Genomic DNA, 19,649 nt, shown 5'->3' with positions numbered 1-19,649 from the left:
ATTACAAAGAAATTAGAACTGCATTAAATCCAATATCTAACTTAACAATAAACATGACAGTAAACACTTTATTAGGAGCAATAACCATAATCCATGGGTCATATAACAGTAAAATTTTAATGTAATACAATCTGCATATCAATGCACATCCCTCACAAAAAAAATGCTTATCTGCTCAAGTTTAGCCAAGGCTCTCTTAATTTGAATATACAGAGATTTTTACAATTTCCTGTTCTTTTAAATTTCTAAACCTTGGCTAAACAGGCTATATATGTTCTGCACACCAGACAGGCATTGATCAGGTGCGACAATAAAAGTTACATCGGATTCTTGCTACCTTTTAAACAGTTCATCATATGGACTAGAAGAGCCTGAATGCCATCAGCAGACTCAAATGGCATGGGAAAAAGATTTTTTCCCCATTAAGACTTTTTTTGGATAGTTGTCTCTTTTGAATACATGAGTTTCTGTAGTTTAACAGTTCTGTAGACAGCTTCCAGTATTGAGAAGGTATTTTACAGTGAGTCAGCAAATTGAACCAAATCAGCTGTGCACACTACAAACCATAATCTGAGTTGTATACCTATATATATATATAAAAAAAAAGTTTATCAATAACAAAAAATTACGTTTATAGACCTCAACCTGAAAAAATAAAATAGGGGTCTCTTCCTGCCTATCTTTTTGAGATGCATACTAACCAAGATTTGAGGCTTTTATAATCTTTTCCTTTCTCTTTTGCACACCCAACAGATGAAGGTAATTGAAAACAGTTTTCATATTTTAAAAAATATAGTACATTAGATTCTTAGTTATCCATATTGATGATGATAAGAATGCTGCAAATAATCCAAAATCACAGATAATCTAAAAATATCCATTTTCTTCAGATAGTTCTCTATTCCAAAAACAGCTATGTAGGTAGAAAACAGTGGTTAAAAATAGTGAATTTGCTAATCTGAAAAAACTTAAATTTTTGGTAAAGAATGTTTGATTTGTCCTAAAATGGATTTCTGTTTTGATCAAGTAACTCCTATTTCTACAAATCATAATCAATGCACTATTCATTTTTTTTTAGAAACTTGTCATCCTATTTACTGTTCAGATTAACTTTAATAACTTTTCTGTTCCCGTGACTCTTCTTACTAAGTGATTAGTAGAGTTATGCTACTCAAAATCATTTATACTTGACCACTGTTGCAAAAATGTTACTACTGTACTGTAGTGGTTACTACTGTACTATAGGTGATTACATGGATGAAGTATTAGTTTGGGACTGAGGAAGGACTATGAGTTACAGTATACAGTTAATCTGCAAGTCAGATAAGTAGCAAACTGGTAATCAAGAGTTTACTATAGTTAATTGTAAATGGAAGTATTACTTTAAAAGAAATCATAAGATAACACTTCCATATAATTTAATTATTGACCCTATACACTGAAAACACTTAAATGTCACTCACAATACTAAATTTTGATGTTTTTGTTAGGTGCCCAGGCTCCTTTGAAAGACAGTGTTCTGCTAAATTTACTAATCAATGGAGAAGATGCAAGCAATGGATACCACTGCTTAAGCAATAAATATGATACAAAAGTAAGTTTATGTATATATATGTATATGCATAACTTTTTTTTTTAAGTTACCAGACTTCATTAAATACATTCAATTGAATTTTGTAGGAGAAATAGTATCTATTCTATACCAGTTAGTCTAAACCTGTATGAATTGAAAAAACTTGATTTGTACTGAAAATTATTCAGTGACTATCCCTAAATTACAGAATACTATTTTATACCCTGTATCACAAGTTACTTCCTCTCATACACCAGTGTTTCTTAAAATGTGTTTCATGGAATCCTAGGGTTCTGCCTAAACTTTTAGGGATTCTCCAGACCATACAGACACATCTTTTGGAGAACCAAGGTTTAGTTGTGGGGGGGGTTTAGAGTGGAACAGGGAATAAATATCTCTACACCAGTGAGGATTATTGCAGTTACGTGTTCAGTACATATTACTATTATTACTACGTGACACCTCCAGGGAGTCCAAGGACTCATCGTGGGAGGGCACACTACTCTACTTCGCTAGATAAATCTCATCCTCTCCACTACTACTTAATTCTCCACCTACAATACTACTACCCATCAGTGCCATCTATCACCCATCATCACCACCAACAATAGTATTTTTTGTCTTCAGAACACATGTAAATTACATGTGTTCTGAAGACCGATTTGTCTGTACGCGGAATGAAAAACCTGAGTTTCCAGGAGAAAAAAAACCTGCTACCACTGTATGAGATCAGCTAACTCACCTTCAACTGAAAAAGCCCATATAAAGATTCCCCTCGTCACAACAAGAATCAAACCCCCAGGTCTTTTCCAATCAAAGGGCGCAATGTTCCATTGTTCTTCCAATTGCGCTACGACAGCTTTGTTCAGGTTGGAAGAAATAGTATCCCATCCAAGGGAATGAGGTGTGGAATTTGTGAAGATTGTCCCACTTGGCATTTTTATAATACCATAACTACATGTGGGTGTGTTATGCATGTTACTCTATGTTCGAAGAAATCAGCACTATGTTATGGGTCTGAATTACCTGGAGGACAAAAAAGCATTCACAGTGTACTTAAAAGGGTCACTAGTAAGGAAGAGGTCCAGGGTATTTGGAGAGTGGTTGGTTATCTGGTATTTGATTAGGTATATGAACAATTTTTGTAAGTTCATTAGTGATAGAAAATGTCTTGGCATCTCTGCCTTCCTGATCCATGCAGCTGGAAAAGGAAAGCCAGTTAGTGTTGTGAATATTAAAATCCATGAGGAAAATGACCTTGCTATTAGGAAAATTAGAGTAAGGAATATCAACATTTAATGAAATTTTGGAAATCAAAAGGTTTGGAATGGTAGGTGGCATTATAGAAACTGGATGAACTTGAAAGAATGGGTAGAGAGATTTTCAGCCAGAGGAGATCAGAATTAGAAAATCTAAGTTGGATACTCTTTGGCATGGTATATCATAGTGAACATATACAGATTCCACCTTTGAGTCAAAATGAATCAGTGTAATTAAGAAAGTTGAGATGAGTAGTGCTTGAGGAAGTTTCAGTTTGAGTTTGTTAGGAAAAGCAGGTGAAGTTTTTCAGACTAGAGATATAAATGAACATTATGTATTATTGAGGTTGGAGCTGAGACAGCATATATTTGTGAAGTGATTTCAAAGGCTCTTTGAGGTTTGCTGTTGACCACATGGACTGAGCACATTTCCTGTGCAGTGTTTGAGTTTTGATTTTCACAGTGGCTATTGGTATCAACTGATTTTTACACTGGCATTCCTTTTTTTCTAGTCCATAATCCATGCTTTATCACTGTTTTGACATTTTTCCTCTAGTTATCAATGTAATCATCAACCTTGTTCCCACTGGGTGAAAGTGAGACAGGCTTATATACATGATGAGGATGGAGCACCTTTGAATTTACTATTTGTAGCCATTATTAATTTGGATCTGTTCACTGCATATCACAAGTCTCTTACCCATGCAAGAAGTTTATTCTGTCTCTGTGTGTGCACATAGGAGTCGAGAATGGTGGCACCTGATAATTTTTCTACAGTTAAAGTTGCATAATTTTTTGAGCTTCCTGACGTTTTCCCTAGTGTCACATCCACTTCTGGAAAGTTAATATGATAATGGCATTATATTTTTTTGTTTTCTGCTCCTGTTGAGTTGTGAATTGTAGTTGCAGTAAGGTTACAAAATGTATTAGTGTTTTCATTTGTAGGTCTGTCATTATCTAGGTGCTTGTTTCAAATCACTTTGAGCGTTCTTTCTGTCAAATTATTTTCACTAGCAAAAGTCTTCTCAAGAGTGATAAGACATGTTTTGAGACTGTCAGTGTATTTTCCAAGGTGATATACAGTTCTTCATCATTGGATTTTTATGTGCTACTTTCATAGAACTGTAGAGCATGTGAATTGATTTATAGACCTCTAAGGGGGGGGGGATATGTTTGAGACTTCAGGAGCCTATCAGATAAATGTGCCGAGGAGATTAGTCAGGATATCAAGGAGAATCAAGGTTTTACAGAACTTCCAGGTTGTTTCTGGAAGTTCTGTAAAACTTGCAAATAGAAGTGGCAATACAGTATATTACCAAAGGGATATATAGTAAATATAAAAACAATGATTTTAAAGCACTATAATAGTGTATCGATTTGAAGTGAGGGAGGGAATGTATAATAATGTGAGGATGTACACATGTATATTACCTCTTTCTCAGCTTTCACCAAAATACCTTCCTCTTTGTAATTATGTTCCAAAAAAAATGACTTAAAAGCACATAGACTGGGGGGTGGAGTCTTGCTGCCTGATAATTAATAAAATGAGTCACAATTAGGAGTTCGAATTTCTATTGCTAGTGTTCTTGCTTAAAACATTATTATTATTACATAGAACCTCCAACAAGTCTAAAGACTCATCAAGGTAGGGCACCTGCGCTACAACTAACCGCAACTACACCAGTGCCATCTGCCGCCCATACCACCACTTGTATTTCCATAGACAGTCGCAAACATCCACAATGGGATTCGAACCCTCAGCCTTTTGGTTGGAGAGTGGATACGCTAACCACTTGGCCAACCAGGCTGGCTAAATAGGTGGCAGGTTATAATATCTCATACAAAACTTATAAGTTAGTACTGCACCATATATATGTGAGATGGCAAGGCATATGATTTCTGAAATTTGGAAATAGTTTGCACCTTTGACTGACACTCTTTATCTGAGGAGTTCCTTCCAGACATAGTTGAACTGTTCAACTTTGTCTATGTCAGACTATTTCATCTGCAGAAACCAGTTCTACAAACATATTGAAGGAACTGCTCTGGGAAGTCACTTGTACTTGCCAATTTCTACTTATAGCATCTTGAGGAATCCCTATTCTCTTCAATACAGTCCCAACCTTGCCATCTGGCCAGATTCAGAAGAATCTCTACTTACCAAAATCAACAGCTTTAACCCATGCATCAACTTCACTATGAAAAAAGAAAAAGATGGAAAATTAGCCATCCTGGACATCCTCCTTTCCCATACCCCTTCTGGAATACTTGCTACTGCTGTTCACTGTAAACCTACCTTCACATGCCACTACATTCAACAAGATTCCACACATCATCTATCTCAACAAAATAGAGCATCTTCAAATCTTTGCTCAACAGAGTGCATTATCTGCTTCAATTCTCAAGCTCTCCAACAAAAATTAGCACCATCCAATGTATCTTACTACAAAATGGCTTCACTTCATGTCTGTCACCAAGAACCCCGAGCCTGTACTTCGAGTCCCCATCCCATACATTGCAGGCATTTCTGAGATGATTGCTAAGATCCTGAAAAGATATAATTTAGTTTCTACATTTTTCTCTATCAACAGAATCTCCTCTTGGTTACAATCCATGAAAGATAAACAGCCCTTCCCTCCCTCTCTGGCATTTACCAAATTCATTCTGAGTGCCTCTGCTTGTACTTTGGACAAACAGGATGTTCTGTTGAAAAAGACTACAAGAACATTTATGTTATATCAACAATAAATCTGAAAAATCTAGCCTTGCTCAACATGGAGTGGACACCGACCATGATATTCTATGATCCAATACTTTCTTTTTACATTGGTGCGAGTTTAAGTTTGCACAGTTATTTAAGGATAGTGTTGAAGCACTTTTACATTGCCCAAAGTTAAATTAGAATGATTGCCTCTTTATTACCAAGATTCGGGAAAGTCTCATCCTTATAAATTGCAACAATAGTGTGCCTACCCCTGTTTTTAATTAATTAATTTTTTTATTAATTTAACACAGTGCTGTTGTTCATTCATTAGCAATTAGATTTAATTTGTTTCAAATCACTTAATTTTAACTGGAATTTTTTACATCACATTTACTTAATTCCTCACATACCTTCTTCTCACTTACTTTAGTCTCCTCCACTATTCCATGCACACTCAGGCTTTGAATAAAATTACTCACCAGCATGAAATACTGTAAGTATTGTTTATTAAATAGGGTTCATCTACTATAATTAATTGATTAGGATCAAAAGAAAAGAAAAGAGGTAAGAGAATGCAGTAAGAGAATTCAGAGATCAGCGAGTAATGGGGACTCCCCCCCCCCAATAAATTTATCCAAATGCTGCTATTGTAATGATACAGGATGAAGATTCTAAAAGAATATGTACATAAAATAAATAAAAAAACTTGGAGTTAAGACTTAATTTCATTTCCCAGATCACTTTGTTGAAATTGAATATGGTGAATAACCTAGGAAAAGCTCTTCAATCGTGGTCAAGCAGGTTTGACTGCAATTTTTTTCAACTGTGTTCCAAAAGTAAAATGTAATATGATGGATGCCATGATAAGTGGTTTCACATTAGGCATTTTTCACATAAAGACACCCACTGTACTTTATCCTCTGCATTGGCTGCCTATAACATTTCTAACAACCCATATCATCCTTCTGTGATCTTTCTTCCATGACCACATAAATAAGAACATCTCACCATTTTGTTGTGAGGATGTGATTGCATTTTTGCATTAACTAGAAAGATCCAGGTTTGAATCCTTTTTAGCATGTGAAAAACATTTACCAGAGCTTTCATCATAAGGTGAATTACCTGGTTCATGTTAGTTTATTTTAACAGCATTGATTCACAACACGGAATGATAAGAAAATAATTAATATTTATTAACTTGTTAGCTGATATTTCACTGGTATTATATCCAGTTCGCTGTATATGATACCAGTGAAATGTGTTATGAATTAATACTGTTAAAATAAACTAACATGTACTGCCAACACATAAGCTCTGGATATAATAAGAAAAATATCAGCTAATAAGTTAATAAATATTAATTATTTTCTTATCATTCTGTGTTGTGAATCAATACCATTGAAATAAACTAACATGTACTGCCAACACATAAGCCAGTCTTCTCATTTACCTGGTCTCATGCAGAGGTGGCAGTAGGGATTTTTGGCTTCCATAAAAAAATGTAGGCTAGCAATTAGCATATGCAGTTAACAAACATAAACATGGACCTCATGATCCTAGTAGCTTGACTCGTGATTCCAACAGATTTAATTCAATTCTTGACATTTATTCATTTTAAACCAATCCTATTTTATCTCCTAATCTGCTGAATATTCAGACATTGCTGCAGCTAAATCTTCGTTAATAGCAGTGTTTGAATGAATCATTGCTCTTGAAACAGAATTGATTATTTCTGCTAAGTTTTTATTCCGTGCATTCTGTCTGGACTGTCTTGTGATTATGTAAAGCACAGGTGGGCAGTAACTCAACTTATATATTTTTCTCATAGTATCTCGTGGTCCCTTTACTCTTTATAGCAGCAGTGAACAATATATTTTGTCCTGTTGGTCTTTATCTTGTACCAGATAGTTCATTTGACGCTATCTCTCTCAGACCTAAAATCATATTTAATTTCTATTTTCATTGGTTGAAGTTCTTCACCTATCATCAGCAAGACCCTTCCTCATGTCCTGTTCTATTCCTCTTATCCTCCTTGAAAATATAATGCCCCTTCCAGTCTATCAATGTAGCTGAATAATTTTTTTTCTGTCAACCAGGTCTCTCTAATGCTCATAATTGTTATTATCGTCATCATCATCGGAGACCTCCATAGAGTCAAGTACTCATCAATGGAGGCTATAAATCATCCAAACCATCTGTCATACCTTCTCTTAAATTCATTCACACTAGATGCAATCACTACCCCTAAAGGCGAACTATTCCATTCACTCACTGCTCTAGGAGTGAAAAACCTAGCTCTTACCCCTTTCTTGACAGTGAACAAACTTAACTTCTGTGGATCCCCCATGTTCTCTCTCCACCTTCATATAACAAAAAATTTCATCAGACACTATCCTATAATACCCATTCCAAAGTTTATAGACCTCTATCATATCACCCCCTCTTTCAACTGTTAACCAGAGTCTGTAATCCACACACTCACATTCTGTCCTCATAATCTAAATCCCATAATCCGGACATAATCTTTGTAACTGTATTTTGCACCATTTCCACAGCTTCTTTATCTCCTTGGAACCCATGCAACCAAATCCATGCACAGTAATCCAGGTGTGGTCTTATCAGAATCTTATAAAGAGACAAATGACTTCCTTATCCTTACATGTCAAGGTTCACTTCAGCATTGCAATCATCCTCTGAGTTGTATTTGCAACTTTTGCTATGTGACCCTTTGAACTTCATATTCCTATTCACCATTACACCAAGTTCCCTAGCCTCATCAGTTTCTTGTAGCATAATGCCTCTAATATAATATGCCACTGGAAATCTCATCATGCCAAAGTGCATAACTTTATGCTTACTAATAGTAAGCATAAAGACAGCCATTTTCATTGCCCAAATTTCCAGCCCTTTCAAAACAATTTATGAGTGCTGGATATCAGTAGCATCCTTGATTGCACTGCCTATCTTTGCATCTTCAGCAAACAATTGCACATATCCTCTTAAACCCTTCCCAATGTCATTATTGTATAGATTGAACAAGAATGGCCCTAAAACTGAACATTGAAGTACACCCCTGAGCACCTTAAATCTGGCAGATTCACACCTACCATATATCACTTTTTGATATCTGTCTGTCAGTCATCCACTGATCTAAGTCAAGAGTTTATATTCCAATCCTATGTTCTCTAGTTTGTGTAACAGTCTTTTGTGTGGTATCCTATCAAATGCCTTAGCAAAATCCAACATTATCATAGCATATCCATTCCCATGATCTAACTGCTAAAACATGACCTTCCTTTAGTAAATCATGCTGCTCCTTGCAGAGTATAGCTTGTTTGTCTACCCATTTCTGTATGCGAATTCTTATCAGCTTCTAAAATCTTCACTACCACACCAAAAATACTGATAGGTCAGTAGTTAGACACATCAGTTTTTGCACCACCCTTTTACAGTGGAACTGTCATGCATTCCTGTGGTATCATTCTTCAGCTGAGACTCAAGTTATAGAAATATGTGAATGGCCTAGCCAATTCAGCTGAACATTCCTCTAACAAATGTGCTGATATTCCATCTGTCCCTATTGACAAATTCTCATCCAGGTTATGTAACAGCTCTTCAAACTCATTTTCATGTGCTTTTAACTCTTCACCCAATGTAGCAGTAGCACTGGGCACCATGTTACATACTGTGTTGTCAGAAGTTAATGAGAATAATCTCATTAACTTCTGACAACACAGTATCATCTACATTCAATAAAGTTATTCTTCAACATTCATTCTTTCTTTTGCTTGCAGCATAATGATAAAATTGTTTTGGATTGCCTTTTAGCTTGCATAGCCAATTTCTTTTCATACTACGATTTAGCTTCTGCATGATACTTAGTACTCTTCTGGCCCGAACTTTATATATTTCATAATTCCTCTCACTCTTATTCTCATGATATTCTTTTCACATCATCTTCTTCTTGTGGATCTGTTGCTTATTAAGGTTGCACATCTATTTCTTTCCCAACTTATTTATTCTTCAAACCCTAACGATACATTCAGATACCACCTCATTTAAACATTTTTTCAAAGATTCCCATTGCTGACATTTATCCAATTCAATAACTGATACCATGGGAACCAAAGATAGTATTCTTCTAAGTTAACCATAATTTCCAGCTTTGTAGTTCAGCATGTAACCTGTTTTAATGGGAACATGCTAATTATATAATATAATTATAATATATATATAATTATAATCATATTCTCGTAGACAGGCTTATACGTTGGTTATGCATTTCTAAATCACCTAGGGAATTGAACAGTGTAGATTCGAATATAAATTAAAATTATACTTTAATAAATATTTCCGATATTTCGGAAATTTTCAAAAGGAACTTACAAAAAGGCACGTGCACGCAGGCACTACAACACAGTAACTGAGAATGAAGCTATCATTCTCCTAGAAGTCCTGATGGTGCCCTCTAGCATGCACTTGCCTTTTTGTAAGTTCCTTTTGAAAATGGCAACGTGACGTTGCCGAAATATCGGAAATATTTATTAAAGTATAATTTTAATTTATATTCGAATCTACGTTGTTCAATTCCCTAAGTGATTTAGAAATTATAATCATAATAATTATCATGCTAAGCCTCATAACAATTCAATAAATTCCTCTTCATTCTTATCATGAAATGTCTCTTCTACCCAATCAGTGTATCAAAAATCAAAGTAATCCATAAGGCTAAATTGGTGATGCATTTCTTCATTCCACGCAACTGAGTTGCTAGATCTGTAGCAACACCCTACCATATATTTCATTTTGTTAGCCTCTATTTCACACCAGATAGTCTGAAACTCATCATTGCATGGTACATTGTTTTCTTGTGTTTTTACCAACCGGACTTAAGTCATCTGATATCATTATAGTACTCCTCCCTCTCTTATCTCTTCTGTCATTCCTAAAAATAGTATACCCATTACACTCGATCCCAATCAACATATCTGATTTTGATAGCCAAGTTTCAATAAAGCAACAAACTCAATCTCTTTGTTTCTGATGCTTTTGGCATTTGTGTATAGGCATAACAAATTGCCACCTAGCCTATTCTTATCATTAGATATGCAATCTATTTGACCTTGTTGTAGAACTTTCTCATTTCCCTTCCCAGACATACTCAAAAGATCCAAAGCATATTTTTCCACCCATTCACCAGATACATAACCATGTTCAAAGCCATTCATATCTTTATCATGTTTGCATACTATAGCTGAACTTTCACACACATTTTTCCCATTCCTCCCTTGATGATCTAGTTTCCCTGACTCTCTGCATTAGGTTTCATACCAATAAGTAATTTTTCCAGGCTCCTAATGGCCAAAAGATTATTGAATTCATTTGGCAAGTTGAACTGATCAGTTCTAAAAACTCCTCTCCTTTATTTCTAATACTTCTGGCATTCATGTACCATCAAAATAGCTATAATCAATCTGATAATAATCAGTTTGATTATTGATCAAATTGGTGTCCCAATCCTTTTCTGTTCTCAGTTACATACTGCCAAAGGTAGTTGTTCCTTCAGCAACATAAATTCATTGCCCTTGTTTTAAGATGCTATCTCTTCATTCCAGTCTACTACAGAATCTTGTCTTGTCAGATGTCATCTCCTTCGGAGGTTGACTACCATGAGCTTCCACTATGTATGGTTTGTGCTTCTCTTTTGCATTCTTCATAGCACAAAAAGCTCCATTCCTTAATATTTCCCATCCAATCTGTTCTTTGTCTTCCTCTTTTTCATTTTTCTTGTATCATTCCTTCTAGAAGTGTTTTTTGTAGGGATTCATGCCTTAGTATGTGACCAAGGTAGGTGGTTTTCCTTTTTTTTAATGGTTTTCAACAGATTCCTATCTTCTCCAATCATCTGTAATATTTCTAAATTAGTTTTTTTGACAGTGCATGGGACTCTAAGAATTCTTCCGAGGATCAACATCTCAAAGGTTTTTAGTTTATTTTCACAATATTTTGATATTGTCCAGTTTTCTGCTCCATATAGCAATGTTGACCATACATAGCATTTGGACAGCCTAATTCTTGTTTTTGTGTGAATTTCCCTTGAGGTCAGAATGTTTTTCATGCTAATGAAGGTTGATTTAGCAATTGCTATTCTTCTTAATATTTCCTTATCACACTTTCCATTCTCTGTAATTAGTTGACCCAAATATATATAACTCTCTACTTGATCTAAAGTATTTCCTCTGATCTTGATATTTATATTGGGTATTTTCCCTTTTTCTCTTGTTCCAGCATGGTTTTGGTTTTTTTGAAGTTGAAATTAAGTCCATTTTTTCACTTAGCTTCAGCGTCTCTTCTAGTAGGTTTTGAAGATCTTTTTTTTTTATTTTCAGCTAGCAGTACTGTATCATCTGTATATCTTAAGTTGTTTATATTCCTTCCTCATATGCCGACTCCTTTAAATTCTTCTAATTGCTGGAAGATATTTTCAGTATAGAGGTTAAACAATATAGGAGAAAGAACACAGCTTTGTCTGACACCCTTCTTTACTGGGAATTCCTCCAAGATTTCTCTTGATATTTTTATTGAGGTAGTTAGCTCCCAATATAGATTTATTAGTAATCTGGTATATTTACCATTTACTCCTAAATTTCTGATGCATTTGATTAGTTGTTCATGTTGTATATTGTCAAAGGCCTTTGTGTGGTCAATAAAACATAAGTAGACTTCTTTCTGCTTCTTCAGATATCTTTCTATAATAGTTCTAATGTTGAAGAGTCCTCTAGTTCCTTTATTTTCCTGAAATCCAGGTTGTGTTTCATTAATTTCCATTTTGATTTTATGTTTATTTCTTTCTAGGATGATATATAACATAACGTTTGCTGTCTGACTGATTTGTTCTGTACTCTTTACATTTGATTGTCTTCGATTTTTTAGGTATTGGTAGGAATGTCGAGTGCTTAAAATATTTTGGCAGGTGTCCAGTTTTGTATATTTTGTTACATATGTCAGTCAGTGATCTTATAGCCTTATCATCTAAAGTCTAGATATTCTGCCATAATTCCATCCATTCCTGGAGATTTTCCTGGTTTCAGTTTCCTAATGGCATTTGTTACTTCCAAAGTAAGAATAGTAGGGTCCCTCCAAATCTTGCATTGGCTTATCTGTTCTATCATGATTGTAGAGTTCCTTTGAATACTCTAGCCATCTATCCCTTATTTTGTCTTTCTCCATTAGGATATTTCCACTGGTATCTTCAATGCAATGAGAGCCTACTCTTTTGCAAGATTTGCTAGTTAGCTCTCTACCTTTTTCAAGAGGTTCTCTGGTTTTGTGCTTTTTGTACAGAAGTTCAATTTCCTTGCATTTGTTGTTGAGCCATAGTTCTTTTGCAATCCTATATTCTTTCCTGATCTCCTTGTTCAAGTTCTTGTATTCAGGACGATTTTTGTGTTTCTTTCTTTCCTCCAGGGTTTACTCATCTTCTCAAATTTGGGAATTGTTTGTTTTACTGCCTTTTTTATGCCCTCTTTAAATTTCTGCCATCTATCCTCAATCTCATCTTTAGGATAAGGATATTTGGTGGAATCAGAAACATTAACAGGAGTGGATTGTGCCAGTTCCTTCAAAAATTTATCTTGTATTTCTTGATTTTTAAGGGAGCCAAGATCATATTTTCTGAGTTTATAGGTTTCATTGTTTTCTTTAATTTTATTGCTGCTTTAATGACCACAGAGTTGTGGTCTGATCCAATATCAGCCCTCGGTATGTTTTGGTTTGTAAGATGTTATTCTGGAATCTTTTTTTAATCATTATATAGTCAATCTGGTTCCTACAGCTGTCTCTGGGAGGGTGGCTAAATAAACTATTTGCTATTACCATATTGTCTTCTTCACAGAATTGTATTAATCTTTCTCCTCTTGGATTTCTATGTCCCAGGCCCTGGTTTCCCATGTATGAAGAGGATAGTCATCTGATTTAGCATTGTTTAGTGCATTTTGAATGTCTTCATAGAAATATTCTACATATTCATCTGGGGTAATCAGAAGTAGGTGCATATATTTAGACAATAAAAATATTAAAAAGTTGAGCTGCAATTTTTAATGCAATTATCCTGTCACTTATGGGCCAAAATCCAAGTAAGGATTGGGCAATCTTATTTTTGAGTACAAATGCTACTCCATTCCTATGACTGTCTCCACATGAGTATATAATTGAATGGCTCTTTCTGTTTATTTTTCCACTATTAGTCCATTTGACTTCACTGATACCAGCAATGTCAATTTTCATTGCTTCAAGTTCTTGTATAAGTTATCTAACTTCCCAGCTTCGTATAAGGTCCTTACATTCCAAGTTGCAAGCCTTAAGAGAAGATTCTTTTTTTTCAGACATGAAGGATCAGGAGATACCCTCCCTGGAGGGTTTAAAGTATATTTTTCATATGCTATTTTCATTGTGTCCATCATGTTCCCAAGTTTCTTTCTCTTCTTCCCTGTAATTTTTCCTAGAGACAAAAGTTGCAGAGGGTCCAACCTTGTCTCTATTGCTTAAATCCGACATAGTTCTCTGTTTCATGGTTTACTACGGAAGATTACTTGGTTAGGTTCCTGTCTCTTCCATGGTGACTGGCCACATCTCTGTTTTTTCTCGGAGTGTGCCTGGACCATGTCACATAGTTTGCTGTCATGCCTTCATTACTATTGTCAAATTAAATTTTGGTCATCTGCTAACTCGGCCATTCCAGTCTTCAAGTGCAACAAAGAGGAGACAAAATCACTCATAATAATTATTCTTATTATTTGCTTAACTAGTTTGTCTAAACATTTTCTTGTCACCATTGTTCACTTTTCTAATCTTATGTCAACATCCCACCAGATTTGTTTATTTATTGTTTTAGCAATAAACAAACATAAAATTAGCTTCTTTCATAATTTCTTTACAAAATTTTATTCTTTTATCATATTCAACATCTATTCAGATCTTGCTAATTGAATAAGATTAATATATTATAATATGACTTTCCATTGCATTACCTGTAATTTCATTTTTGCAGAATAGTGTGTCATCTAGTGGTGTTACAGTTAATCTCAAAGAAGTTACTGGTGAAATAACTTCCCAGCTAGTAGCATTGCTTGATCCTAACTGTGACATGATCCCTTCTTTACCTGACATCACGCAGCATAATTCATAATTTCTTTACAAAATTTTATTCTTTTATCATATTCAACATCTATTCAGATCTTGCTAATTGAATAAGATTAATATATTATAATATGACTTTCCATTGCATTACCTGTAATTTCATTTTTGCAGAATAGTGTGTCATCTAGTGGTGTTACAGTTAATCTCAAAGAAGTTACTGGTGAAATAACTTCCCAGCTAGTAGCATTGCTTGATCCTAACTGTGACATGATCCCTTCTTTACCTGACATCACGCAGCATGATACAGAAGTCAATGTTCCCATTCAGCCATCTCACTTGTTACAAGGAGAGGACCTACTTACAGTTCTGGACCAGACAGTAAGAGATGTGCCAACTATTGTTTAAAATGCAAGGTCACAAAGTTTTGTGCACAAATGCACGTCAGCATACAATGCCAATACTTGTACAGAAAAATAGAACTATATGTGTGTGCTGGTTACTGCCTATTTGAAAATCCATCTCATGAACATTCATCTAAAGATATAGAACTTGAGCATTTTTTTTAAAATATTTTGTTTACTTTTATTAAGAAACAAAGGATTTGGCAGCAGATTCTTAAGGTTCCTGGCAGACCATGACTTGTACATTTTTTTCAGCATTAACATTATTTTTGTTCTGTTTCTCACTTAGCTTTCAAGAAAAATTAGAAATACATTCAATTCATTTGTTATTTTAGATAGTTAAATAGGGATCTGACTAGTGGTTAAGAAAGGATTGTTGTTTGGAAGTTGATCACAGCTTCAATGTATAGTAATTGTATTCATTAGTATACAGTAGTATAATATTCTAGAAAGGATGGTTAAAAAAAAATAATAAAACTTTTTACACACTTATGCATACATACATATACAGATATAAATTACAGAAGTGAATGCTACACCCTCATTAAGAATAATTCATTTGATAACTGTCTTGATTAATGTATTTCACTAAATAACCAAATTTCTATCTTATCTCTTACACTATTATTTTTAACATTACCAGAAACTATATGAACCTGCCCTCTTCCATTGGTGCTCACTTATTCATAAAGTGATATTAAATTTTAAGTGGTGGCATGCAGAAATTTGCATTTTGCTTGGAAATAACTTCTTTTTTATCATATTTTTACCAAAAATTTTAATTTAAATTTTAATTATTATGTTGACAGTTTTCTCAGTCCTTTCAGGTAAACTTTGAACTGATGAAGTGCCTGCCTTGTGAATAACATTGAAGTCTAAGTTTTGTTCTTTATATATGTAAACAGATATTATTAAATTTATATATATACAAATGTTATTTATCATACAAAGATAACTGTTAGCATAAATCCTTAAGTTGATTTATGCCAATCAGTATTTACATTTATAATGCCTTGTCAACGGTATTTTAAGACATATTTAGAGCTTTAACTAGTTATTTTTGTGCTGGAAAAATAAAAATAACTAATAATGATAAATAGAAATGATTTTAAACATTGTTGTTCGGTGAGTGTGTGGGGGGGGGTGTGAATGTGTATATTTGTCAATGTACATAATATATAAGCTTCACACACATACTATATATATATAATATGTATATATATATATATTTCTGTGTGGTAGCAGTTGGCATCTCATAGTAATATCAGAAGAAAACTTTTCAACTTGGTTGATGTTTAAATGCATTTCAGAACTTTCTCTACAAAATGTCTTCTCAAAAGTACCTATCGTGTTGTTCAGGTGGTGTACTGCCTATATTTTTATTATATTTTTTAAGACATCATGAACTCATCATCCATTGTTATCTTAAAGTATAAGCTAGTGTGATAAGTTTAATTTTTGCTGCCTTGGAAAATGTTCCACAATTTATTATAGTTAACCGAAAGATAAATGTACTTGTGAATATTTTACCATTTCTGAAACTTTGTACATTACTATATCATTAGTGTTTAAAAAAATTAACTGTGGTATGTGAAATCATTTTATTTTATGAATTACATGTGTAAAGTTATTTTTTTAGAATAAATGCTATGTATTTGCTATAAATGAAAGGTACTTTTATTGTTATCATTACCCAAGCCATATGAAACAATTATGAACAATAATGTTACAGAAATCTTTTCCATAATCATGTCAATTCATTTGCGGTTTTATACGAACACATTTATTTCGAAATTCATCCTGAAATTTCAATATTCCCTGCTTGATTAGTTAAAATTCTAATGCTAATCACAGGAATGCTATACCAGTCTTTACACACAAAAAAATCCTAATATCGTGTTTATATAACACTGCTAAAACATTCTAATGCCTTTCATTTAGTCTGTCTATAAAATATTCAGCATGTTCTGTGGCCCTGCTTCATCGTCATAGTAAAAGTTTCTAGAATATCTCCACATGCTCTGAATGAACAAATGATTAATTTATTTTACATAACTCATTTAACATATAAAACTGTTTCAACCAAGACTTATTTTATGGATTAAGCGTAATATTGGATGAAAAAAAGATAAATCCTTTGCTCATTTATCTGTACAGATATCTCAGAAACATCTTCAGTTAGAAATTAACCTCATTTTTGTACTATTTTGAGTACAGTATATTAATGCAAAAACATGAATGATGATCCTCTCAAAAATTGCAGATATTTAAAAACAGAATTACAGCATAATTCTGGCAGCATACATATGTATTCCTTGCTGTAAATTTTTTGCATTTTTCAGTAATTTTATATTTTTAATAAACATGTGAAATGTTTGCCAAAGTTAATTTTTATAACATGAAACTATATTTTCTTTTAATGATCTTGTATGCTTTATAAAGAAATATTGATACTGTTTTTATGTTCATACAGACGTACACACATATTCGTTCAGCATTTAATACATTTTGCTAACTACCAATACTACTACTATAGCCTTTGTAAATTTATTTTAAATGAATATTCATGTAAAGCTCTTGTTCGATATATATTGTCTGTTGTAAAATATGAAATACATTTTTTATGCAAATGTTCTGCCAAGCCTATTTATGAACAAATATTGTTAAGAAACTTTGGTGACTTGAATAGTGATTGCAGTAATTTTATGTTCATTATAAAAAATAATATACTATTTATTCTTTATTATTTCATTTGAATTTAATGCAACTATTTGGAAATTTCTTTATGAAATTACAATAATAGAAGCAAAGTTACTGTTGTTTTTGTTATTAATAGTATGAACAAAATCATTAAAATTTCAAACCAAAATTATAAATAATTTGGGTTTTAAGTGTGAACAGAGCAATGATTATTAGAAATCTTCATCTTACCAGAGTTTCCAGATACACATTCAAAGGTCAGTATAAACAGAGTATTCACAGCAAGCATAAGTTGGGAGAGGGGGAAAAAAAAATCTAGCAACGAAAGGCAGAATAAATTTATATTTTCATAGCAAGAGCTGCTTAGTTACTTCTACATATTTTTCATTTTAGTTACCGAACTATCATGTTAGTGAAGCATTACATATGGCATCGTAATTATGTAGTAGCTTATTTTAGTAAGAAATAAAGATATTCTCATGCCATCTGACTAATCAATTCTCACTTCAATTCAGTTTGAATTATTTTAAATATTATGAGCTATCATTTCTCAGTTAAGTTTCTGTGAGATAATTTATTATCTCACAGAAACTTAAATAAATAAAATAAATTTTAAAAATAAATTTCATTGGTTTTAAAAAATGTTCTGTAATCATTGAATTAATTGTTAATAATTATATTTTAATATTATGAAGGCATTCCAAGTTTAGTTCATGTTGCATAGCTTTTGCAGGTTGTCATTCAAACAATTGCATTCATAATAATAGTAATCAGAAAACGGTGACAATAATCACAAGATATGACAACTACTATCACCAAAAAAAGTTATAATAAAGAAAAATTACAAGATTAGCCTTCTGATTTTGACAGATTGTTGATTTCGGTAGGTATGATATCAATAAATAACAATAAATAAATAAGATATGTTTTAGCCTCCATAACACAATTGGTGGAACAACCAAACATTGTGCCCTCCCTTCAGTTGCAAAAGACCTGTTTTTGATTCTCATCATGATGAGAGGAATCTATATATTGGCTTTTTCAATTGAAGGTGAGTTAGACAATCTCTCATATGGAGGTAGCAGGGTTTTCTCCTGTAATCTCAAGTATTTTTATCTTGCACAGAAGCAAATCTTCCCTAGCACATATGCAATTTAAGAAAAAAAAAACACTATTAGTTGTTAGTAGATGCCATTGTATCTAATTGATGGATTGTGGCCTAGTGTGATAGAGGGTTAAGTAGTATTGGCAGTAGGTTATGTAGAGTATAGTGCCCTCCCATGGTGAGTCTTTGGAGGTGTCAAGTGGTGGTAATAATAGTAGGTTAGTCTTTATTTTAGCTATAATAATTTCAAAACTGCCTTTTTTTTATTAATGCGAAAAAAAAATGTTTATGCATAGTTGTATGATAAATGAAGAGTGGATGGTGAGTGAAACATTGCCAGAATGCATAATGAATCTGAGGAGTATAAATTATTTCAGGGTTCGGTATGATAGATATGTTGCTAGTGTAGGCCTCCCACTGGGTCCCGACTGAAATAATATTTCAGTAATATTTACTGAAATAATATTTTCTTAGATAAGTGTGTCTTTAATGAATACAAATGAACTATAGATAAGTGTAGTTTCAAATATGTGAACCAAACTGCATAAAGTTAACTTAGATTATACACATTGTCTTTATTTTCAGTGTCAAGAAGTATTTCTTAATAAACTGGTAATAAATTATTGGCATTGCACAGTGGTTTTGTAAAATTAATAGTTTGGGTCAGAACAGACAGACTTGATTAGAAAGTTCCAGTTTTTTTAGAACTGCAAACTCCACTAATTAATATATAATTCTGAATTTTTTTAAAAAAAAAAGTATTACTCCC

The 19,649-nt window shown here is 33.3% G+C and overlaps 1 protein-coding gene across 1 annotated transcript in view; it reads left to right on the top strand.

Moving 5' to 3' along the window:
- The window catches only part of LOC150101461 (hypoxia-inducible factor 1-alpha-like), a 388,828-nt gene extending 370,563 nt beyond the window's left edge, over positions 1-18,265 (top strand). The window contains exons 14-16 of the mRNA XM_090400802.1: positions 1,491-1,594; positions 14,586-14,720; positions 14,846-18,265. Coding sequence (XP_090256928.1) covers positions 1,491-1,594; positions 14,586-14,720; positions 14,846-15,079 — 473 coding nt within the window. The 3' untranslated portion in view covers positions 15,080-18,265. The remainder of the gene's footprint in view (positions 1-1,490; positions 1,595-14,585; positions 14,721-14,845) is intronic.
- The last annotated feature ends 1,384 nt before the right edge of the window (positions 18,266-19,649 follow it).

This window comes from Typopeltis vanoorti, chromosome 11, assembly GCF_054136105.1.
Source record: "Typopeltis vanoorti isolate ZY-2024b chromosome 11, IOZ_Tvanoo_1.0, whole genome shotgun sequence".
NCBI classification, from domain to species: Eukaryota; Metazoa; Arthropoda; class Arachnida; order Uropygi; family Thelyphonidae; genus Typopeltis; species Typopeltis vanoorti.
This window is presented reverse-complemented; position numbering and strand designations above follow the sequence as displayed.